Below are 25,609 nucleotides of genomic sequence, written 5' to 3'. Positions count from 1 at the left end.
TGGCGACAGGAAGCAAGAGATCCAAAGCAAGGGAGAGAGGAGGTGCCAGAGTCCTTTAAACAACAAGCTCTAGTGGGAACTAATAGAGCAAGAACTCACTCATTACTCCCCCCCCCCATCATTAATCCATTCATAAGGGATCCGCCCCATGACTCAATCAGTTTCCAATACTGCCACATTGGGAATCGAATTTCCACATGAGTTTTGGAGGGGACAACACATCCAGACTCCATCAGACATAATCAGAATTGGGCACACTGTGTGTTACAGCTTAGTGAAATTATAAATCTTCAAATATTCAGTAGTTGGTGTGATAAATACTTATGGTTGAAATTAGATATTAAAATAATGTTTTTGAAGAAATATTGGTAATAACATTAAGTAGAAAAAATTATTACAATAGTGGATTTTTTTTTACTTGATCTCAGCTTTTTAAAAAATATATAATTCTGTTTATAATCATAGAAACAAAAAGGAGAGTATATACCTATACATAATATGTAGTGGCAATCTGTGTGAGGTGTGGTGATGTGTGGATTTGTTTTTCTTACTGTGCTTCTATTTTCCTCAGCTTTCTGTAATAGATGTGCTTTCCTTTTGTTGGGATAACAAGCACCTTTTGAGTTTCAAACATCCCTACTAATGCAGTAAAGTCCTAGACCTACTAGTCAGATAATATAACTCTTAGTAAATCTAGAACATGGTTAGCAACAAAACCTTCATAGGAAACAACACATAGCTCAATTCGAGAGTAAGTACACTTTTTACACATTTGGTCTTTTAGAGTCCAAACCCACTATTCGACCTGCTGGTTCTGACGGAGTCACAGGCACGAGGACAAACAGGTCACATCGGGACTGCTGTGAGGCAGCAGCTTCAGAAAGAACTGATGGCCCTCTTCAGTGCCTTGCTGCTCAGTGTCGTGGCCGTTACTGACAGGTACTGTCTGTACCAGCCATAGTTTGGGTGTATATTCATACAGAACCTAGTTTTCTTTTGCTTTCCAAAGAGTTTTACTTTTCATTTGTTTCAAATTAAAATGTGGAAATACTTAAGTCATCATCAGTTATGGTGATCTGTTTTTGTTTCAATACCAGTATCCATTTGTTTATTTTTCAGTGTAATTGTTACTTGTAGTTTACATCATATACCCTAGTTGGTATTTTAGCTATGCTTTCTTGAGAAGTCTGGTTTTGAGAGGAACTATTTTCTTCCATTTAGTCTAGTACATACTTTTCTAATACAGTGACCTGTAAATCCTCTGTAGTCCATAAGACAGCCCATTAAGCCCATTCCGCGTACTCTGGGGTTGATTTTCTGCCTTTTACCTATATAGGAAATGCTTGGAACTTCTTTACGTTTTCCAAACGCAGTTGGCTCTGAAACTGCTCCAGTGTCTGAGAGTCACGGATGCCCCTCATTTCTACGGCCTGCCCTCCCTCGAGCGGACCTTGCGGGGGCTGGCTCACCTCACCGCATTTCCCGGCTGGAGCTCGCACTCTCCTCTCACCAAGCCCCTTGACATTTGTGTGAAGTACTTGTCAGGTCTCCTTGAGGTAAGTAAAAATAACAACCTCCCTTATAATAGCTATTTACGACTTACTGATTGCTTTCACCATGTGCCAGGCATAAGGGCATTGTATATGAGTGTACTTCAGAACGGTCATGGAAAAAAATAAGGTTAGTATTACCTTTCAATGCTATTTTTCACGATCTCTTTGAAGTACTCTTGTATTACTATATTTAATGTAGATAATTATATAGTATTTATATAACTCACTGTAATGGTTAAGTGTGCTGATGGTTTTCATTAACAAATAAGATCACTCTTATGAATATTTCTCATTTTCAAGAAAAATAAACTAAGGCTTACATTTAATTAAGTTTCTGCAGTAGGGTGATTTATTTATTTTGTTTAACCTTTTAAGTTGTGAAATACAACATATATGCAGACAGTACCAAAACATAAATACATAACTCAGTGAATTATCACATAATGATCAACCACAAGTTACCCCCAGATCCAAAAGTAGAAGCAGGGGCACCCTAGAACCATTTGTCATACCCCCCCCCAACCTCTACTCCTTTCTCAAAAGGTAGTTTTTTAAAATTTTTTTCATTATTTACTTCTTTGCATTTCTTGATTGTTTTACCACTTAAGCATGTGTTTATATACACAATAATTTCTATTTTTTAAATTTTGTATAAATGGAATTATATGTCCTGCTTTATCGTGTGGTTGTTTTCTTTCAACTTTACGCTTATGAGATGTTTGTTTTGTTGCTTGTAGGTGGAGTTAATTTAATTTCTTTCTTGTGTAGTATTATGATACTATAATGTTGAAGAACATTTGGTTTTTCTTTTTCTTCTGGTTTAGGGCAATTTTGGATACTGCTGCTATGAACATTCTTGTCTTTTGGTGAAAATGAATACATTAGGGCTAGCCAGTTAGCTCAGTTGGTTAGAGCACTGTGTTCCCTGTACTTGTCAGATGCAAAAAGAAAAAAAGATAGAAAATCAGTACATTATATCTTTTTTTTAAATTTCATTTTCTAACTGTTGTTGATGAATGGAATTACTCAATTTTTATATATTGATCATGCATCCGGTATTCCTTGTTTCCAGTCTCAAAGCAAAGGCCTTTAATATTTCACCTTTCAGGATGCTGTTTATGGTAGATCCTGCGTTTTGTCAATTATAAAAAAAAAAAATTAAGGAGCTTTTTTATCCTGCTTTAAGAGCTTTGTTTTTAAAATTGTAAATGTATATTGCTTTTTCTGTATCTTTTAAGGTAATCATTTGATTTTTCTCCTATATTCCATTAAAGTGATGAATTTATATTGATTTTTTTAAATGTTAAGCAACCTTGCGTTTCTGGAAACATTTCAGCTAGGTTGTAATGTATTATTCTTTTTATATATTAATGGATTTAGTTTTCTAATGGTTTTAGAATTTTCTCATCTATTTCCTAATGTGAAAAATGTTTTTAGAATTACTGCATCTGTCTTTTTTATCATAAAGATTTTGTCAAGTTTTAATATCAAAATCATTCCATATAGTATTTTCCATTATATATAACATGAATTTTATATGTATATAATTACCTCTTTTTTCCACATAACTTTCTCTGTTTTTCTTTTTTGTAATAGTTGATTTGAATTTGTGTTATTTCACCCTTAAATGGTAGAATTTGATGGTAAAGCAGTCAAGGCCTGGAATTTTCTTTTGGGGAACATAATAAATTATGAATTGAATTTTTAAAATAGATGTAGAGTTATTAGACTTTCAGGGTTTTTTTGTTAGTCTTCATATAAATGTGGTTTTTCTAGAATTTAAAAAAAATCTTAATTTTCAAATTCATTAATGTAAAATATTCATCAAATCATCTTATTTTTTAATGTCTACTGAATCTGTAGTGAGATTCCTTTTCATTCCAGACATTAATTCTTTCTTTCTTCATTTTTCTTGATTGGTCCTGATGGTGGTTTGTATGTTTTATTAGTCATGTCAAAGAATGAATCTTTGGCTTTGTTGATCCTCTCTTTAATGTTTTCTCCCTATTTTATTAATTTCTGCTTACACTTATTTCCTTATACTTTTGGTTTAATTTATGGCTCTTAATCTAACATTTTAAAGTGGTGTCTTCATTGATTTTTTTTTTTTTTTTTTTTTTTTTTTTTTGTCTTTTTCGTGACCAGCACTCAGCCAGTGAGCGCACTGGCCATTCCTATATGGGATCCGAACCCGCAGCGGGAGCGTCACCGCGCTCCCAGCGCAGCACTCTACCAAGTGCACCACGGGCTCGGCCCGATTTTTTTTTTTTTTTTAAGCCTTTCTCAAATATGCATTTCAGCTGTAAGGACTTACTAAGCATGGCCTTAATGATGTTGCATTCTAATATGCCATGTTTTGATCATCATTTAGTTCAAAATATTTTTAGTATGATGTGGTTGTACATAGTTCTGTAAGAGAACAGCTTCGCCACAGTGCCCTGGCAATTTTGCATGTGTGCACTTGGCCCACATGGTAGACCAGGCTTAACTGCAGCTGATCTAAGTCATGGCAGAATTTCCTGCGATGCTTCTGAACATGAGAACATGGGAGGCTCGTGAGGAACTGCTTCAAGATTGATTCTCATTTACTTCACTATCTATCAGGAAGTCTGCCATGAACCTATTTCTTATTGCCTCCCAAGTTCTGGTGAGGTTGAGCTTTCTGCCTCTCTCCCCTTGGGGTATAGCTGCAGGCTATAAAACTGCTTTGCTGCAGTATGGCATGGGCTTCTCAACAATAGAGTGCTCTACCATCTGCATTGCAGTCATCTGGCCCCTTTTTTCAGTGTTACCTTGTCCAAAGGACGGTGGGAACTGGCATCTTTGGCTATTTTTGCTTTTGCTGTTTATGTAGGTTACAAACTGTCTTAATCCAAAAACGTTTCATTGTTTCCTTTTTGTCCAAATCTGACAGCCTTGTTTTGCCTTGAAAGGTTCAGTGAAAGACAGAGGTTGGGATCATTTACTGTATTAGGACTTGAGGAAAGACTCTTGGAGGAGGCAGTGTAGAATTAGATTTTGAAAGATGAATAAGTTGATAGATAGCAGTGGGCATTGTAGGCATGGAATCATTTGGCCAAATTGTGTCTATAACTTCCTATTCTTTTCATGCTGCATGTTCCTACTGCTATTATACAATCTCTACCTACCACCAGATTATCCTTCAGAGATTGAAATCTTTCAATCCAAACCTCTTTTTTCAAGTATAAGACTCTTGGTATTCTTGCATTTTGAGTCTTATCTCCATTTTTATTTTTAAAAATGAAAAATACATCTCTTAAGTTTTCTTTATATCTGGCTATTCTCCCTAAATAAAAAAGTTTTTATAAAAAGACTATTTCTTTCACATTGTTTCCTCTCTTCTGTGTTTGGCAATCTCTACACAAAGTTCAAGGTCTACCTTATTTACCTTCCTTTAGTAAGCCTTTTCTTATTTTTCCATAGTTAGACCCTCAGTAAATGTTGTTTGACTGCTCTCTTCTATAGACTATGTACATATAGCAGTTTCTATATGTCCCTATTACTTAATACGTTGTATTTTTTTCTTAATACATTATAATTTTTATTTTGTGCATTGATGTATTAGGCTCTGAGCTTGTGAGAACCACCTTTGGACTATTTCCACTGTCCTATGGTTACCCTGTTGGCCTTGCACAGTAATTTGTACATAGTGGATACATAGTGAATCATTTAATTAATATGCATCTTACATATAGTTTTAAAATTAGAATACAGTTTGAATAAAATTAGAAATTTGATATAAATGAATGTAAATGATGTGGGTTTCATTTTTGTACTTTCATTACTAAAATAATGGTTTAGGTGATGTTTGTATGTTCAGTAGTAAATTAACACCATTCTAGATGGTGTTATCTAGAATTTTTTTTTCCAAAAGCGTATTGCTTTTTAAAAAAGACTTCAAAATTATAAATACTTTTAGCTGTACTGTAAAATTTAATATGAATTTTACTGTAGCCCTTTAATAAATTTTATTATTTCTTAAATGTAAGTTTTGAAAAAGAACAAACTGTCAGTATACTGATTATTTATCCCATGCAAGGTGTCTATGATCAGAAATGTATGAACTTTTAAAACAAACATATTAAAGAATAACCCATTTTGTTTTCTAAAAAGTTAGCTTCTCTAATGCGTTTAAAATATAATGCAAACTACAAGTACTTAATTTATAGCAGTATTTGTAATGTGATTTATAAATACTTCATTTATAAACTTTGTATGGAGCACATCTCTATAAAGTGAGTTTTACGTACTTCAGATCAGGGATACGTGAGAACCTACTACAGCAGTAATTGAAGGAGAAACTAAGTGTTGTGTTGTTTATATTTAGAAACTATCAGAAGTATTTTTGTTTTTAAAATTGTGTAAGAAGAGAGACTTCAGATCACACCTGTGCTTCAAATACCAGAAATTAAAATGCACTTTTTATGGTATTGGAGAACAGAAAAACCCCTTAGTTTTAGGTAAGAAGTTGTGGCAAAATGGCAGTAATCTCTCTAAATTCAGTTGTCCTTCAGGTAATAAAAATCACATTTTTTAAGCTAAGAAATAGATAAATATTGTACAGTCCCTGTTATACAGTTATGAAAAACTTGATTAACAAATCTTGATTTGATGAGGGAGAGGGGTAGGGGAAAGAGGAATTGGTAAAGGCACATGAAAATCAACTACATTATATATTGATAAAATAAATTTTAAAAAACCAAAAACCAAATCTTGATTTGGTATAAACAGAGGAGGTTTTTCATGCTTCATAAAACATCTTGAGAAGAAAATCTTTGTCTTTATATTAAATGAAGAAATATATCACTTTTGTTAGAAATTGTAGCAGAGTCACACTTAATCTTAGGAGTTTCTGCTTAGTTTATTAATTAGGTAAATAGGTCTCTTTATTATACTACTGACTAAATTCATCTTTTTAGGAATAAAAATAAGGCTTATGTGAATGGACATTAAAACAAAGTCATTGTTGTTCCAGATGATTTGCTTCATAGTTTCTCAGGAGTTAAAGAAGCTTCTCTTTTTGAAGGGAGCCATATTTTTAACATCAACATATCATGTTACTTTGCTACTGCACAGTGAAACGAATGTGAATATTTGTATTTTGTAGTCATGAAATTAGACTTTTAAGCATGATTAATTATTGTAGGTAAATTATGATAATTAAATTCTTAAAATCAGATACATAATGTGTAATTCCAGAAATCTGACAAAAAGGTCAAGTTGAAAGAAGATAATATCAAAGTTCTTGGCATATCACTTGTAGACTAGAAGTAAAATCATTACACAGATGTTAGATATCTCTAATGATGATTTAGAGGAAGATAAGGACTAGATGATTGAGGAATCTTATTTTTAATGTAGTGACTTAAATTTTTAAATTTTAATTGTAAAAATTTTAAACATATACATATGTAGGAAGAATAGTAGAGTCCATGTAGCTGTTTCCCACAGTTGTTAAACCCTGGCCAATCTTGTTTTATCTTTCAGACAAAATGTTAAGTTATTTGTTTTGTGAAAATTCTAATTTAGTTCAAAGTCCCCAAATTACTTACAAATAAGTTGCTTTTATTAACGTAATTTATGCTGTCTTTTAAAAACATATCTAATTTGCTGGATGAGTGGGAAAAAACAAACTAAAAGGTAGACTAAGACAAAATGGTTTACATTGAAGTATTCTGTGATAAAAGCAGCGAGACCTTGGGTGGATAATTTGAAGTACTTTCTGTTGTGTGAGTGCAGATTAGAAACAGTTTTGATTGTTTTGACTTACAACAAATTTTTTCTTCAAAATGTATTGGCACCTGAATACAGTTAGCATTTTTCCCATTAAACTTCTGTGAATTATGAGTGATCTTTTGCCTCTTTGAATTTTTTTTGTTGTTTAAGCGTTGAAAAGCTATAAAGGTTCTTGTTATTCATTCAGGTAAAAAATATTTGTTGTACCCCTTTTTTGGGGGACAATATATGATGCATACAGTAATGGTCCGAAAGAGGTTGCCACACATTTCAAAGGATTTTCTGAATCAGCGGGGAGGACTTTTCCTCAAACTATAGTTGCCTAACTTCCCATGTCTATTCTGATTCAGCTCCTCAGTTAAATGAATGTTTCTTCATATGAAAAACAATTCCTTTGTTGTTACTCATGAAAATGTGTCAAATCTCTCATGTACGTGGGAGAGAAAAAAGTTGAGAACCAGTGATTTGAATAATAAACATATACAAGTCATCCCTTGGGGTATTTGTGGGGGATTGGTCTAGGACCCCCTGCCCACAAATACCAGAATTTGTAGGTTCTCAAGTTCTTTACATGAGACACGTAAAATGATGTAGTATTTGCATATAACCTGCGCACATCCTCCCATATACTTTAAGATTTATCTCTAGATTACCTATGATACTTAATATAGTACCTACACGTTACTTCATTTATGTGGACTCAACATAGTACTTGGCACATGGCAAATTCAAGTTTTGGCTTTTTGGAATTTTTTTTTTCCCCCAAATATTTTCCGTCTATAGTTGGTTGAATCCATAGATGTGGAACCCACAGATACGGATGGCTAAATGTACTTGAATATGCAATAGAAATCTGAGATCACTTAGAAGTGAGGAGAATGTCCATTTACGTTTAAACCATAATAAAAGAAAATCTGGTATAACTCTGGTAGTCAGTGAGTTTTATAGAGCTAGTAATTTCTATGTATATTTTTAAACAAGATATTTATAAACTCTTTGACTTAAAGGATATTGTAAAAATTTTTAGATGTTATAAGCGTATGCTAAATCACAATAATGTTCTAGGAGGACACTACACCTCCTTTTTACAAATTCCAAAGGGAAAAATATTTAAGAACTTTTTTTTAACTGTGGTAAAATACATGTAACATAAAATTTACCATCTTAACCATTTTTAAGTATATAAACTAAGAACATTCTATCTTTATGTAGTTGGGATTCAATTCAGACAAGTCAGTAGAAAGTTACATATTTCTCTTAATATACCGTTAAGAATGAAGCCACCATGAAATTGTTTACATTTGTTTTTCAGGTCATTACTTCTTTTTATGTGGAGCGTGGAGGAAATGCTATGTCCTTCATGGGAAAAGGTGTTACGAAGAGCACAATTCTTTGCTTGCTTCACTTATCCCATGAGATGATGGCTCAGGCTCAGAGCTTGGTGAGATCATTAGAAGCTGCCTGTCTTCTGAACAGTTGCTTGCAAAGGAATGTGCTGTGTCTAACACATTTCAAGCCTATATGCTTGCTACATGAAAATGTCTCTTTTGACTTCTTTTTAGGAGACAAAAATGTTTTTTGACTACGATATTTCTTAGAAGTTGTATATTACACAAATCTGAATTTTATTTGAAATTATTTTGATTGAAATATGCACTCACTAGAAAACTACATTTTTGTCTAAATCATGGAAAAACTAGCTCCTGTCGAAAAATTATGTTTAACTTTTTAAAGAGAAGCAGAGATTTTTGCTTGCCTTGTTTTAGCTAAAGAATGGATTAAAACCAAGTTTTAAGTACATTTTTACTTTTCATCTTTAAAAGTTCAGAGTTATGTTAAACCCCCTGTACGTTATTCTTAGTGACTTACCTGAAGTGTTTTTGTTCACTTTGTTTTCATTCTAGGAGTGGGTGTCACTTTGGTTCTTGCATTTGGGTAGTCATAGTGAAGAACGTGTACCTACCCAACAGGGATTGACTTGGCTGATTCCATTATGGGTTGATCGGGATCCAGAGGTCAGTGTAAAGGAGAATCAAGTCCATTGTGTTTATATTAAAAGACAAATGAAACAAACATATATGCATATACACATTAATATTAGGGAGTTATTTTAGTGGCTATATCTTATGTTTTATTTAACTCATGTCTTAATTCAGGCTGCCATAAGAAAATACCATAGACTGAATGGCTTAAACAACAGAAATTTATTTTCTTATAGTTCTGGAGGCTGCAAGTCCAAGATCAGGGTGACTTCATAGGTTGTGGTAAGGGCTTTCTTTCTGGCTTATAGGCAGCTGTCTTCTTGCTGTGTATTCACATGGCCTTTCCTTGTGCATGCATGAGACAAGGGGAGAGGGGGGAGATTTCTTTCTCTTCTTTTCCTTTTAAGGGCACTAATCCTACTGGTTAGGATCCCACCCTTATGACCTCATTTAACTTTACCTCCTAGAATCCCTGTCTCCAAATATAGTCACATTGGGGGTCAAGTCTTCAACATATGAGTTTTAGAGGGACACAGTTTAGTTCATGAGTTTCCATCCCTGGACCCCTCAAATTCATGTTCTCTCTCCTGAAAAATGCATTCATTCCATCTTAACAGCTCCTAAAGTTTTAAGTTATTCCAGCATCAACTTTAAGGTCCAAAGTTTCATCTAAATACCATCTAAATCAGACACAGTATGATTCATCCTGAGGCTAAATTTTTCTTCAGATGTGAGCCTGAGAAATCACAGAAGTTATCTGCCTCTGATATATGATGGTAGGGTAGACATTCTCATTCCCAATGGGAAAAATAGGAAAGAAGGAAAGAGTGATGGGTCCCAAACAATTCCAAAACCTATAGCAGGCAAATTCCATTTGATCTTAAGGCTCAAGAATAGTGCTCTTTGGCTTGAGGCTGTGCCTTACTGGCTCACTGGGGTTGCCCCCACCCCCACCCCCCTTCGGCTCTCTGCAAGGGTCTCACCCATGTGGCTGTCTTCAAGGACAGGCTTGTCCTTGAGTCACTGGGCAGGGTCATCCTGGCCCATTGAAACCAGAGAGGTGGCCCCACTCTTTGAAACCAAGGAAGAAATAATCTTGCCCCGTAGGCCTGTGGTGGGAGTGGCAGCCCTGATGATCTCTGAATCTCCTTTGGGGTCATTCTTCTCTTTTTTTGAAGAATACCACATATTTGCCTATAGAAACCAAGAAATCCAACAGCATTTCTTCATTTTATCTGACTTTCTTTGCTGATGTAATCCCATCTCTATTCCTGGTGTCTGCTGAGATGGCTGATTAAATCTGCAAGTTGCATCCATGATCTCTTTATTAAATGGTTGTTCGGCCACACCCTTAATGTTTTCTCATTTTTTGCACAGATAGGTTGAGAATTTTTCAAATCTCCTTGTTCTTGGTCCTTTTGCTTTCCTGTTCTCAATTCGGAGGAACCCAGCCACTCCATCAATACTTTGCTTAGAAATCATCTCAGCTAGATATCCAATTTCATTGCTCGCAAGTTTTATCTTGCACAGAACACTAGAACATGAACACAGTTTATCCAGTTTCTTTGCTACTTTATAACAAGGATCACCTTTCCTCCGATAATGTGATCCTAATTTTTGTCTGAGACCTAACCAGAATCACCCCTATTGTCTTTATTTCTAGCATGTATCTTAGAACTCTTTCAAGCTCTAACCCCTTACCCAGTTCCAAAGCCTCTTTCACATGTTTAGGTATTTGTTTCAGCAGCACCCCTACTTCTCAGTATCACCAAAATCTATATTAGTGTGCTCAGGCTGCCATAACAAAATAGCCATCCCTCGGTATACATGGGGGATTGGTTCCAGGTGCCCCCTCCCCCTGCCCCTGAGGATAGCAAAATCTGCAGATGCTCCAGTCCCTTATATAAAATCATGTAGTGTTTGCATATAACTTATGCACATTCGCCCATAAACTTTAAATCATATCTAGGTTACTTATAATATTTAATACAATGTAAATGCTATGTAAATAGTTGTTATACTGTATTTTTAAAGATCTCTATTATTTTTTTGTCATATTGTTGTTTTGTATTGTTTTTTGTGTTTTTTTTCCGGAATATTTTTGATCTGTGGTTGGTTGACTCTGTGGATGTGGATGGAACCCACGGATAACAGAGGGCCAACTGTTTCATGGACTGGGTGGCTTAAGCAACAGAAATTTATTTTTTCACAGGCTGGAACTCCAAGATCATGGTACCAGCATGGTTGGTTTCTGATGAGGGCTTTCTTCCTGGCTTACAGATATCTGCCTTCTCCCTATGTGCTCACTTAGACTCTTCGTGGTGCATTCACGTGGAAAAAGAGAGGTTTCTCTCTCTTCCTAAGCCCACCAATCCTACTGCAGTAAAGCTCCACCTTTATAACCTTATTTAACCTTCTAAAAATCACCTTCTAAAAACTCTATCTCCAAATACAGTCACATTCAGAATTACGGCTTTAACATGAATTTTGGGGGCACACAGTTCAATGCATAGCACCCCCTTTTTAATCAAATTCATTGGAGTACAGATTGAAAATATAAAAGAGAGAAGATTACAGAATCTGTCACTTTCAGAAAGAACAGTAAAAAGTAACTGGAGAAGCCCAGCAGTTTTCAAATAGTTTAAAAGGGTAGATAGAAATTATAAGTTATTGGGCCAAGCCCGTGGCGCACTCGGGAGAGTGCGGCGCTGGGAGCGCGGCGACGCTCCCGCCGCGGGTTCGGATCCTATATAGGAATGGCCGGTACACTCACTGGCTGAGAGCCGGTCACGAAAAAGACAAAAAAAAAAAAAAAAAAAAAAAATTATAAGTTATAAAGCCAAAAGACATTTAAGTATCATTTAATGGAATATCACCATTCCAATGCAGAATTTTATATTATTAAATAACCTTCCAGTTTTACCCATTTGACCACTGATGTCGAGCAAGAAATAAGATCCTATTATATTTAAACCTTGATTTCTAGAAATATTATTTGATATGAACTTATTCATTATTTTTTTTAGGCACATTGAATTTGCGCTTATTACTTGACTATGCTATGACTCTATTACTTATTTTTGTACCCTGTAACTATTGTTGAAACTATATTCTTGGGTCAGAATTCAGGAATTTAGCAAAGTCTGTGACTTGAACAGCAGTGGTACTACGGCAAGCATATTATACCATATCAGTCTTCTTTCAAATATTTTTCTCTAAAAATATGTTGGAAAAATATTAAATATCTTGAAAAAGGTAATTCACTTACTCTTTTGTTTTGAAAAGAAGTTTCAAGAAAGTCAAAAGCATTTATTTGGAAGAAACACTAAAAAATTAATAAAAAACAAAAGAATAGGTACCCTTTTTAAGAATTAAGAATAAATAGAAATTGTGTTTGTAAAAGATATGTAAGTGCCATGCTTTCTCTAGAAAAAGGCTTGTAAACTATAATTTTATGCTTTTTTATTTATGCCTAGTTTTAACTTTGTGTGACATTTACTTATATTTAACTTCCTTTTCTATATTATTGCTTTCTTGACTCATGGAATAGGATTTTTATTCATTCATAACGTTATATGACACTGTCTTCTCTAAGTGTCTTTTATGGTTTAGGATTATAAAACCAATGTCATATTTATAAAAGTATATTTTATGTATCAGAAAAATTAAGAATTCATGTTAGGAAATAGGATTATTTGATTCCATAACTTTCTCTTTAATTTGAACAGGTGAGATTCACTTCACTGGGATTAGGATCAGCCCTGACCACCCTTGAAAGTGGCTGTGTGGCCTTGGCAAGTAGTTGTCAGAACATTTCTGGTGGGATCTGGGGAACTGTAGTGAACATTCTTCTAGACCAGTCAGAATGCAGTATGGTGCGCCGGGAGGTATGTCTGTCCTTTTTAGCACCCACTCCCCTTTTTTTCCTTGGAAATCCATTGTGATAGTGTCTGTAATCATACTTTCCTCTCTGTTCAACATGACCATTATCTCTGATGCCTGTGGGAAACACATATAAAATGGCACTATAGAATAAAAACGGTATTAATTCACGGTAATAATTGGAGTTCTTTATTCTAAGATCAAACCAGAATACGGAATATCTTAATGTGAACTCTTCCATTTTATTACACATTGAAAAGTAATTCACAGAAAAAAAAAATTACCTCAGCATTTGTGGGTCTCTTATGTTTATAAAGCTTTAGTAAAAATAAAGGGCTGTCCAATTAATTCTCTTTGTAGTATTTGTCCTGTAATAATGAGAGGAAAAGTAAACCCTATTTTATTTCTTTCTAAATAGTCTGTGGTTTTCTTTTTATTGCTGCTTTTATTAAAGTGATGATTCATGCAAATTATTTTAAAAACAATAATCAAATAATACTTAGAGGCTTATGGAGAAAACAGCACTCCTGGGTTCACCATTAGCTAGTCCCCAGTTCCAACTCAAAAGGCTAGTTTTCTTATTTGCCTCTGTGTTTTCAAATAGTAATGCTTACACTTATGGCTTACTCTTGATTTATCAACTTTAGAGCTTGCCTATTGACTTTCCAGATGGCGTTATTCTTCCATTTATCATTATGTGATGAGTTTTCATTAAATAGTCAATGTTCATGTTAGTATGATGATATAATTCGATCATCTTCAGGACCTGGTAGGTTAAGTTGGACATTTGTGGTTTGTATTTCTAGTTAGAAAGTTTTCGGGAGAAGTCTGTATGAGAGAGAGACAAAGATAGCGGGTGTGTGTGTGTGGTTTGTTTCTAGTTAGCAAGTTTTCAAGAGAAGTCTGTATGAGAGAGAGACAAAAGATAGTGGGGAGAGGGGTGTGTGTGTGTGTGTGTGTGTGTGTGTGTGTGTGTGTGTGTGTGTGTGTGTGTGTGTGTGTGTGTGTGTGTGTGTGTGTGTGTGTGTGTGTGTGTGTGTGTGTGTGTGTGTGTGTGTGTGTGTGTGTGTGTGTGATCGATCTGTAAGGGAATAGTAGTGGGGAGAAGGGTGTGTGTGTGTGATCTGTAAGGGAATAGTAGTGGGGAGAGGGGTGTGTGTGATCTGTAAGGGAATAGTAGAAACCTAACAGTTTATTTCTTAAATGCTACCAGAACAGTTTATATTACACAAATTATTCTTTCAAATAAAACTAAATTCTAAAATAGGAAAAAATATATTTCCTGATGAAATAATTTCATACAGTGTTAGGTTATCACCTAACAAGAAATTCAGTTTGGCAGTTCTCCTAATGACCTCTCAGCATGTGCAGTTGACCGGAGATACACCTTTTGTTATTAAATTACAGTATATTGGTTATTTCAAAGATGACAACAGGATGGCAGTATTGACTTTTTCTTTTTTTTAATTTTCAGGCTGCATTTATTCTTCAGAATCTCCTTGTAATTCCAATGCCTACAGAAATTATAAAGGATTATACTTGGCAGGTGGGTGATTTTAAACAATTGTCAACCTAGTAGGTAATTGATTAATTGGTGATGAATGTTCAGCATATGTATATTTCATTACTGATAAAACTGTGTACAAGGCAGCAAGGATCTCTTAAAATAGAATCTAGAAATTTTCTTATGTTTGATCATGTTTAAAAATTCTCTGTAGTGTTAAAAATAATTTTAAACAAATAATAGCTAATGTGGTGTTTACCATGTACTAGGTAGTCTCTAGAAACTTAACACATTAACTTGTGCCATTGTTTGAGTCATGAACTATCATTATCCTCATTTTATAGGCTTAGACACTGTAGTAGAGAGTTGAAATAGGTTGCCCTAAATCACATAGCTAGTCATTGATATACCTTTGCTTTGAGTCCAGGCTCTCTCTTTCCTCACTGTGTTGTCTCTCTAATTTAATTATAATAAATAAATCTATTTCTAGTTAAATATGTATTGATGTTATCATCTTTTTTTCTTTTTCTGGGTTAGTGCGCAGTTTGGGTCATAATTTATCTTTCTTTGATTTCTATTTGCTTAGTTCTTTGTTTTATGTTCTGAATGTCATAACATATGCAACAAGTATATAGTTACCTAACATTTTTATAGCTTACAATTTTTAGATAATTGGGAGGATACAAAAGTGCTCTCATTGGGGACATAAGATGTGCTCTTTCTCTATCTTCTTACCTATCCATGTACTCTTATCCTGTAAGTGTATATTGATCATAATAGTACATCTCACTCTTGAGGATTCTGTACAAATCTAAGGTTTACTTTTGACTTTTCATAAGAACATACCCTTAGAGGAATTACTGAATCAAGGTGAGCCGCAGTGAGGGCAGCTTTTAGGGTATCACCTGAAGTATGAGTCCAGGTGGTCGTCAAGGCCCAGATTGCATTTAACTCTTGGGATTTCACTTCTCCAACTTTACAAACCCAGGTTAACACTGCCAGTTACTGTAAACCCAGGCCACTTTTCTTCTGGTTCCTCGTAATTTCTTTAACATTGCCCTCTGATAATGGTATCACACTCAGTCTGTGTTTTAATAAAGCCATAGGAGACAAAACTGGAAGGAATATACAGGATTAATATTTATATTAATAGTGTAGTAGTTTTGGTGCCTGTTATCCAGTGACTATATTTTAAAATGTGTTATTTTTAACTCAGATACAAATCATATCTACTTCCATTGTTAAATTAGTGACACTTGTGTGTGGATAGGCTTGGTGATGTACTGCCAATGAATTTTTTATTTTTGAAATAAGTATAATATAAAGCCAAGAGTAATAAGATTTTGGGGTTATATTAAAGCTCTTGGGACGATATATTGTAATATAAAATCATGTATAGAAGTTGACATTTTTCTCTTAGAAATTAAATAATAGTTCCTATTTGTTGTTGGTGACACACTTACTGCAGTTTGTTGGTTTTGTTATTCTCCAGTCTCCATCATGGAAATCATTTTCTACTAAAGAGTTGAAAATAGTGACTTAAGTGAGCTTTTGGACTCTCTTGCCTAAGTTGGCCAAAGTCAAAAAAGTTTGAGAGCCACTCTAATCTGAAACAGTTCTTAATGGTGAAACTTTTGCTACTCTTCAGCAAAATTAGAAAAATAAGGACAGTCTTGTGGGATTTTTAATAACTCAGATTTTCTTCTCTACCCCCCTCTTTTTTAAATTTGTTTTTGGTTATTATTTTTTGTTTTTAAGTGTTCTCATTTAGTAGTATAAATAGTTGGTAACTTGGTATTTGTCTCCTAATTTTAAAAAAGTTTAGTGGTACCTGAAATTCCAAATTGGAAACAGCTGCTGTTAAGAAAGAAAGATAGTCTTCAAATATAGATGATGGAGTTTTGTAATCTCCAAGAAGACATGACCTTTGCAAGTTTACTATAGCCAGAAAGAGCCTACATATCCAGTATTCTAAACTTAGAACAGTCTTTAGTGGAGGAACAAAGAATTTTATTCAACAAAATGTTTCCTTAATTTATCTTGGTGTATCTTTACAGTATTTTTGTAGAATATAGCATGAAGTAGCATGTCTAGGAGCCTTGTTAAAATTTTATTTTGGTGTAGGTTGATATTTGTGTGGTTTTTTGTTTTTTTAACAAAGAGAATTAGAATTGCTTTTACTATTTCGCTCTTTGTTTTGATACTTGAAGTCTAAATTGATGCCTTCTAATACTCTTGTTCACTTCTTTGAACCCCATACAACCAGCATAAATTCCTATTTCATGTCATTATCTGGAATTGTTATACTTCTGAGTATTAATAATATGCATATATAAATTGTAAATTATATAATTAGCTGGGTTTCCCTTCTAGAATTGAATGCTAGAAAATTTAGAGCCTTCTTATCAAATGTGGCTTTTCTGGTATATCTATTTTTTAGCTTTATTCGTGGTTCTACTTTTTTTATACCTTTTTTTCTTTCTTTCATATCTGCTATACTGTTACTATCATGTTACAATTTACCTTTTCTTGTCACAGGCCTTAAATCTTTTCTGGAACAAGGTGGGGATTAAATAATTTAAAATATTTTAATTTTAAAGTCTTTTAAAAAAATACCTTCACTAAACTCTGCAGTCAATTTTAATCTTCCTCTTTGCTGAAAGACACTAGCATTTAATGTTTTTACCATTAAATTAGGTTCCTTTCCATATATTACTTTTACTGCTTTGCTTTATTTCTTACCATTTAACTTGGTTAATCTTTTTAAGTAGAATATTTGTTTCTGGAAGTTAGGACAGTATTTCTTGATATTTTAAAAAATATTTCTCCCAGCCCCCACCACAGAAAAGATAGGTGCTTCATCAGTCTTTGCTGATTTATTAAAATACACAAAGCATTCAGTTTGTCCTCTTTATCTTAAATGATATCATTAAGTAAATAAAGTTAAAAATAAAGTCTTAATTTCTGTAGCATAAAATTCTGTTTATTTTTCCATGGATACAGAGATGTACTGGAAGTAGGGTGGTCGCAAAGAGTAGAAGCACAACGTCCCTTCGTGCCCAGCATTCCTAATAGGGCCTTGAAGCCAGGTTTCTGCTGGATGTGGGAACCTAGTTCTCGCTGAATCAGTCCTTGGTGTATCATAGCTCTTTTATATTCAGGGCACTACTTTTTAAGGAAGATGTTTATAAATATTGGTCTTGTTCTTGAATGAAACTTAGCCTCATTAAGGCTATATACCTCGCTTAAGGAGAGAAAACAGTGTCCAAGTGACATGAAACTGTTGTGGCTCCCAGCTGCTCGGTGTTTTGTAATACAGTTCCCCACAGTCTGGCTAGGTGTTAATACTCCTGAATGTGGAAGGTTCTGTTCCTGGGTTTAGTTTGAGATCCAGTGTTATAAATCCATATTCCTACAACCTTAACAACCAATTTTAGAGTTGATTGTAACAACAAATCTACTGGTCAGAGGGGAATTATCTGTGTGTAGTTTGCTTTAGTTCATTTCTGTAGATATATTTTGAGTGCCTAAATGTTGGGGATTCACAGATGATCAGATTTAGTGCTCTGGCACTTACGGCTGCAGGGGAAGACAAAGACATACCTAGGATACATTTTTGTAATACTTTATGTGTGATGATGGTAACTTATGCATAATTTTTGTAGTATTAAAGTTGTCCTTTCCACTTGAATATGGTATCACATTTAAGTGTGAAGGTAATTTTATGTACTCAAATAATGTAATAGGTTGTTGGTTTGTGATGGTAAATATACTTGTTTATGCTTTAATTCCTTTCCACATTTGTGATAGGACTTTGAATTGAAACCTACACCTTATTTTTTTAAAAAACTTTTTATTTTGAAAATAAAGTAAATTTGTAGAAAAGTTGCAGAAACCGTATAATTTTCATATAATCTTCACCCAGGTTCCCCAAATTATTTTGCCATATTTGCTTTAGCTCTGTTCATTTAGCATCTTTTTCTGAACTCTTGGAAAGTTGCATACACAATACTTCTTTTTCCCTAAACACTTAAGTGTGAATTTCCTAAAAACAAGTATATTCTCTTACATAATCACAGTAATAGTTACCAAAATTAGGAAATTGCTCGTTTTTCCAGTTATCCCACTACTGTCCTTTATAGCAAAACAAAACAAAACAAAACAAAAAATACCCAGGATCTGGGATCCAGTTCAGGAATACATGTTGCATATTGTCATTATATTTATTTAGTTTCTTTCATCTGAAATAGTTTCTAAATCTTTAACATTTATGACCTTAGCATTTTTTAAAAGTGCAGGGTGTTTATTTTCGTAATATCTTTCAGTTAGATTTGTCTATTTCCTCATGGTTAGATGCAGGTTATTCATTTTTGCAGAAAAACCATAGAAGTGATATGTTCTTCTCAGCGCATTATATCAGGAGATATTATATTTCTTTTTTCTATTACTGTTGATATTCACTTTGATTACTTGGTTAAGATAGAGTCTGCCTTTTTTCTCCATTGTGGAGTTACAGTTTTTCCTTTTGCAAGGAGGTACTTTGAGACTCTGTAAATGTCTGTTTCTCATCAAAATTTCTTTCACTAGTTTTAACTTCTATTTGTGATTCTTATCTGAAGTAATTATTACAGAAAGGTTGCCAAATGATTTCCGAGTTTCATCATTCCTTTCTACATTTATTACATCCTACTGTAAGGAAGAGCTTTCTTTTCTTCTCCACTTATTTATTCACTTATTTGTTTACACCAGTGTGGGCTCGAGGATTCTTAGTTAGTTTCATGGGTTATAATCTGTTTCTATCAATACACATATTTGTTTAGATGTTCAAATTGTTCCAGCTTTGGCCAGGGGGTGTCTTCATGACTTTTGTATCCTTTTAACATGTCTTTATCAATCTTTGAGCATTTCCTTACTTTCTTGTACAATGAGGTGTCCTAGACTCTCGCAGCACCAGCCTGAAATCAGGTATTTGCTCAAAGGGCCCAGATTCCTGAAGAATGACATTTAGAGGCCAGGATCTAGGTCCTGGATGTGTTCATTGTTTCCTTTGTGTCACAGCTTCTGTGCCTCCTCAGTGGACAAAGCTGGTAACTCTCTGTGGATGTGTTTGTGTGTATGTGGGTGTGTGTCAGGTAGATAGTTGACTCATTTATAGTTACTGTATATGTTATTTGCATAATTGATATTAATATGCATATTTTATCTTTTAATGTGTTTATCATGAAGCATTATGAGTATTAATTTCACAAAACTGAATAGTTATTTGGATTGTATTATAGTATTTCTTATTTGTTATATATAAAAATAATTCCTATTCTTGAAAATATTAATTCTCTTCTTAAATGTAATTCTTACTTTGCTTCTAGTTCCTTTATGATAATAGCTAATGGGTAAATTAGCACTGTGACACTAGGAACAAAATACATGTTTTAGAATTAATATTCTTGTTTATTGCATCTTTGAGAACAGTATTTTCAAATTAATTGGAGCTTTCTATGTCATAATTAATTTGCAGTTTTCTTTTGAAAATTTATTTGTAATGGCACCTGGTGATTTGAAGAGTTTTTTCCTTGAGTGCTGTCCTTCGCTGCTCTCCCTGGCAATTCAGCAGGTGATCTGGCAGCCTGGCACTCACCTGAGGGCAAGGCTGGTGAGGACAAAGACATCTTGAGACAGAGCAGTTAAACCGTGCTGATTTCTCCACTATGCTAGAAGACAACCCCGTTAATTACTGATGGATCTGTGGAGCAGAGCCTAGTGCATGCATGAAAGGCTTCATTGTTCTGGCCCTTGTGCCATTAGTGATCTGTGGAAAGCCTGAGTCAGGCCGTCTTTTGTGCATATGCTGGGTTTGGCTCCACTGTCATTAGTTAGCTCTGTTGATTACATGCCATTGCTACTGGGAGGCTTTGGTATGTGGAGAACGGAGATTCAGGCTTACTGCTCAGTTAAAATAAATCAAATAAAAATAAACAGTTATGTAATATGTACATATTCCAATCATTTGGTTTTTAAAAAGTTAAAAAATATCTTGAATGTACTAATTATTTGAATGTTTTAGAAGAATTTTTTAAAGTAATAAATAGATACTAATAGAGCTTATAATGAAATTCACTACTCCTCTCCATTGACTGAGACAGCTTTATTTCTGATTTTAATTCTTCAGGGGGTAATGTTTTTGTAATAATATCTTTATTCCTTAATTGCATTTTTGCAATAATATGTTTATTCCTTCACTGCTTCGATATATAAGGATTTAGCTCATTTACAGTCTCCTGCTGATATAGTTGGATTACTGTTCTTGGTTTCTCTGCTGGTCCACTGCTGTTGCTGAATACCTCTTGCCTCCTCCATCCCCGACCCACCCCCTCCATTAGAAGATGAGTCATATGTAGCTGAGACATTCCTGTCCTCTCTTCAGTCTCACTTCCCTTACTTCTAATGCTAATTTTTACCAGATTTACTTTTGCATTGTGAGGGTTAATTATGTTTCCATTCTCTTCTGCAGTGTGAATTTTATCTATAGGTTGATTCTAAAAATTGAAAACCAGTCATTCAGTACAGAGCCACTTAGTGGCTATTGTTAGACTTATTTCTGCTTCCAGAGCCATGACCCCTCTGGCACTCAGAGGAAAAATTTCCTGGTATTTATTTGTATGTTTATATGTATTATATATGTGCACAGATGTGTGTGTGTATGTTTATAAATCTAATTTTAAAAATTGATTTGGGTGATTTTTTCTTCTTGGAGTTTGTTTTTTCTTGCATTGTGAGTCCATATCACGTCTGAAGTTTTTCTAAGCTCTAATCATCCTTTATCTTCTGTTAGAGCCTTTTTTTGTAGTAATTATCCTCAAAATGATTGTACTCCTACCTAGTAACAAGTACATGAGAGATAAACCCCATGAGTTCTTGCATATTTAAGAATATCTGTAAATTGTACTGGGTTGATAGTTTGACTCAATACCAGATATTAGGTTGAAAACTTGTCCTCCTACGAATTTTACTTCACTGTCTTCTAGCATCCAGTGCTGTGGATGAGAAGTGAGATTCCTGTTTGATTCTTTTCACTTCTTTATGGCTGAGTTTTTGTTTTATCATCTTCTTTGAATCCTTGATGTTATATAATTTGATGATAATGTGTCTTTTTTCTATTTCTCTTGCTTGACGCTCACTGAGCTCCTTAATTTGAAGACTTGAATGTTATATGTTTTTTTGGCTTTAGTGAATTTTTTCATATTTTTTATTTTAAAAATGATTTTCCCTTTTTCTGTATTATGTTTTACCTTTCCAGAAATCATATAAAGCCCATGTTAGGCCTCTTGAATTGATTTCTTTGTCTCCTTATCTCTTATACTTCTATCTCTGTCTTTTTCTGAGATATTAATTTTTTCATATCCAAATTTAGGTGAGTTTTTTCAGTCTTGATAGTCATTTTCACAATGATTTATAGGCAAAGAAAAAAAATCAGGTTCTAAAACTTTATTAGATAGATTTGATTATAAATTTGTTTCTTATAAGTTCTTTTATCTTTGTGTTCTAAATCTGTTTTTTTCTTTTTATATTAGTTCAAACTAGAGAAAAATGAATTTTTAAAATTTATTCATTGAAGTGTAATTATGATTGGATTAATTAGATTTCTTACCACTGTGATAATTTTACATATTTAGGGAATAAATTACAAGTGCCACTATCATACTTATATATCTTCTCTCTTTGAAAGTACTTTTAACTAAAGAAAAGTTGGATTTTCTTTTCAAACAGCGATGTCTTATCCTTAGTGTCTCATAATAGATCCTGTTCAGACATGTTATAACAAGTTAGTATGTATGTGTTTTGGTGGAAAAAAATGTTCATGAACTTTGAAGACTTCTCGTTTATTTAGAAAAATAGTATTTGTACCACTTTGAATAATTTTGTTTTATTGATTATTGAGTTTTGTTAGGTGGTTGGAGTTAAGCTAGCAAATTTAGCTAAACTATAATTCTCATCTTGGTAGTTAATTTCTTCTCTGAATTATGATAATGAGGGCTTTTCTTTGTGATGTTAAGCCGCTATTGCAAATCTCTTTTGGGTTTGACATGTTTTGTATTTAAGAATGTTACAATGTGCTTAACAGAAGGAAAGTTTCAAAGCTATGAATGTTAAGATTGTGGTATTGGATGAATACTTCACCCTAGATAAAAGGCAATGCATTAAAAGGCCGCATTCCTTGTAACATATACCTTGGTTCATAAACAGGAGACATGTGACCCAGTTCTCCTTGGGTTTTTCTTTGTTTCACCTGGTTTCTTTCAGACCTCTGAATTTAAAATGACAATGATGACCATTATCTGCTGGCTGTTCTTTGAATGGTATTATTTGATGATATCCATAAAAAGAGTGTTAATAGAAATAATATTGTTAGTGTAATTATACCTTAAACTTGTGAATTACTTTATCTTCCTGAAGAGTAAGTTTTAATATCCATCTTCCCTTGGTGGTGGGAGTGGTGAGAGAAGAGATATACATAAATCTTATGGTTAAAAGTAAGCTTTGAATATGTTTTGACCACAGCTTTCCTTTTGGCACTTAGATTTCTATTTTCTGTCTTTTGACGGCTGCCCGACTAGCTCAGTCGGTAGAGCATGAGACTCTTATTTTCTGTCTTTTATTTTTCCCTCTCTTCTATGGTCTGTTTTAAATCTTAGCTTTATAGATTATCATTTTCCAGAAAATAGAAATATTTATAAGCTAATGATAGAATTACAGTGTTTGCAAACTTTAAACCAATCTTCATTGCTTCGTTGTTGCCATTGGATATTCCAGGAAAAGTAGTGAATGGTAATGCAAAAGAATTATTTGTAGAAACATGCAAAGAGATAATGTGTGATAGCAGATTCTTCTCCACCTCCTTTTGGCAGAGGTGTGTGGGTGTGTGCGTATGCATGCATGTGTGTCTGTGTGTGTGTACTTTTTTTTTCCTTGTCAGGGTTAATTACGTAGGAAGTAATGTGGAAAACAGATTTTGCCGTGGCTATTGATGAGTCTTCTCATTTCATTTGTTTTATTGATCTGTACAAAAAATAATTTTTAACATAACTACTTGAACTGTGTTATTTCTGATATTTTAATGCTTATTATTTTACTATTGTAAGTTGAAGAATACTGCTTTTATCGTGTTTGTGGCTCAATTATATAATAATTTGGTTAAAGCTGATCATTTCATAGAAATATTTTAAATGAAATGACTTCTTAAGAGATTTGGTAGATCAGCCTTCTGCCTTCAGCAGGTGTTTAAGGCAGCAGAAACCTAGAGTATTAGGAAATAATTAGCCCTAGGCCAGGCTGCTGTAACATGGAAGGACAGAGACAGAGTGGAAGGAATATGGTGCATCTGGGACCTGTTTGTTTCATTAAGAGGAGACAGTGGATATTTTTGAAGAAAGTGTGTGATAAATCGTGTCTCTGTCTTGTCTTCCTCTTTTATTACAGGGCCCCTGTGTCCATGATGAAGACTCTGGCCTATCACTTGTAGGAAAACCTGCCCTTCAGGCTCTTTTATATCACTGCCATTTTTATGAACATTTGAATCAGATGGTAAAACATTGTTACCTACCATGGTATACATTTGATTTGAATTTTTCTGCTTTTGATAGAACTTCAGAAGGCAGTGATTCAAATGGTAAGTACAGTATCTTTATATTTTGATTTTTACAAAATTTAATTTTTTAAGATGTTAAAAACACGTGTGTGTTTAAAAAATATTTGGAAAATAATGAAAGTACACAAGAAAAATATTCATCTGTAGTCTCACTACCCAGAAAATACTCTTGTTATGTTAGGGTATATTTTCTTCGAGTTTTCTTTTTCTGTATAGCTTTTATTTGTTTTGCATAATTTTGTTCATATCTTAGGTACATTTTTGTATTCTTTTTTTCACTAAACATTGCCTAAGCATTATTCTATGTTATAATTTCTTCGTGGAAACCATTTTTCACATCTTATTAATATTTCATGTTATTTTGTCTTTCAGTAAAGTTTTATAGTTTTCTTCCTCTTTTAATGTCTTAAACTTTTTGGGGATGTTCATTTCTGAACAATCTACAGTTTTTTATTTACCCTTCTTGTGAACGAGACCTTTTTCTACTAAAGTTTTAAATTTGTTTCTCTAATATATCAAAAAGCTATTTATTTTTGGCATGTTACTCATTTATCAAAGTATCTTGCTGAAACTTCTTTACCTCTGTTTGTAAATTCTTTTGGATTTGCTAAGTATAAAATCTTAACATGTAAATACTAATTGTGTTTCATAATAATAATAAAAGTAGGTAGTATTTTTTTTTTTTTTTTTTTTTTTTTTAAAGATGACCAGTAAGGGGATCTCAACCCTTGGCTTGGTGTTGTCAACATCACGCTCAGCCAGTGAGCCAACTAGCCTTCCCTATATAGGATCCAAACCCGTGGCCTTGGTGTTATCAGCACCACACTCTCCCGAGTGAGCCACAGGCCGGCCCAAAGTAGGTAGTATTTTTAAATTAATTTTTTAAAAGCAGTTTTTAAAAAATCTTGACATAATTTTGCATGTACAGAAAAGATTCAAGAATAGTAAGAAAAATTCCCAAATGTTACCTTTTTACTGTATTTACCCCCTACACCATGTGTGCACATGTGACTATGAATGCAATTTATTTATATGTATGTGTATATGTATATATTTTTTCTGAGCCATTTAAGAGTAAGTTGTAAGCATGAAGTTCATTTACTCCTAAATACTTAAGTTTGAATTTATAATTCATTTTTCTGTTCATTTCTTGGAGGAAGTAAGAAGGTAATGACATTTGATGAAGTTTTTGAACAGTCTAAATAAATGTTCCTGTTAGGAAAGTGACTCATGTAACTGTTTGGATTTCTCTGGATCAGTGTTACTCAAAGCATGGCTTCTGAACCAG

The 25,609-nt window shown here is 33.7% G+C and overlaps 1 protein-coding gene across 1 annotated transcript in view; it reads left to right on the top strand.

Annotated features, from left to right (window-relative positions):
- Positions 1-25,609, top strand: part of RTTN (rotatin) — a 166,071-nt gene that overhangs the window by 73,273 nt on the left and 67,189 nt on the right. The window contains exons 27-33 of the mRNA XM_063077369.1: positions 785-939; positions 1,337-1,556; positions 8,623-8,751; positions 9,215-9,325; positions 13,021-13,179; positions 14,649-14,720; positions 24,153-24,342. Of these exons, the coding sequence (XP_062933439.1) occupies positions 785-939; positions 1,337-1,556; positions 8,623-8,751; positions 9,215-9,325; positions 13,021-13,179; positions 14,649-14,720; positions 24,153-24,342 (1,036 nt within the window). The remainder of the gene's footprint in view (positions 1-784; positions 940-1,336; positions 1,557-8,622; positions 8,752-9,214; positions 9,326-13,020; positions 13,180-14,648; positions 14,721-24,152; positions 24,343-25,609) is intronic.

This window comes from Cynocephalus volans, chromosome 13 (genome assembly GCF_027409185.1).
Source record: "Cynocephalus volans isolate mCynVol1 chromosome 13, mCynVol1.pri, whole genome shotgun sequence".
In the NCBI taxonomy this organism is placed as follows: Eukaryota; Metazoa; Chordata; class Mammalia; order Dermoptera; family Cynocephalidae; genus Cynocephalus; species Cynocephalus volans.
This window is presented reverse-complemented; position numbering and strand designations above follow the sequence as displayed.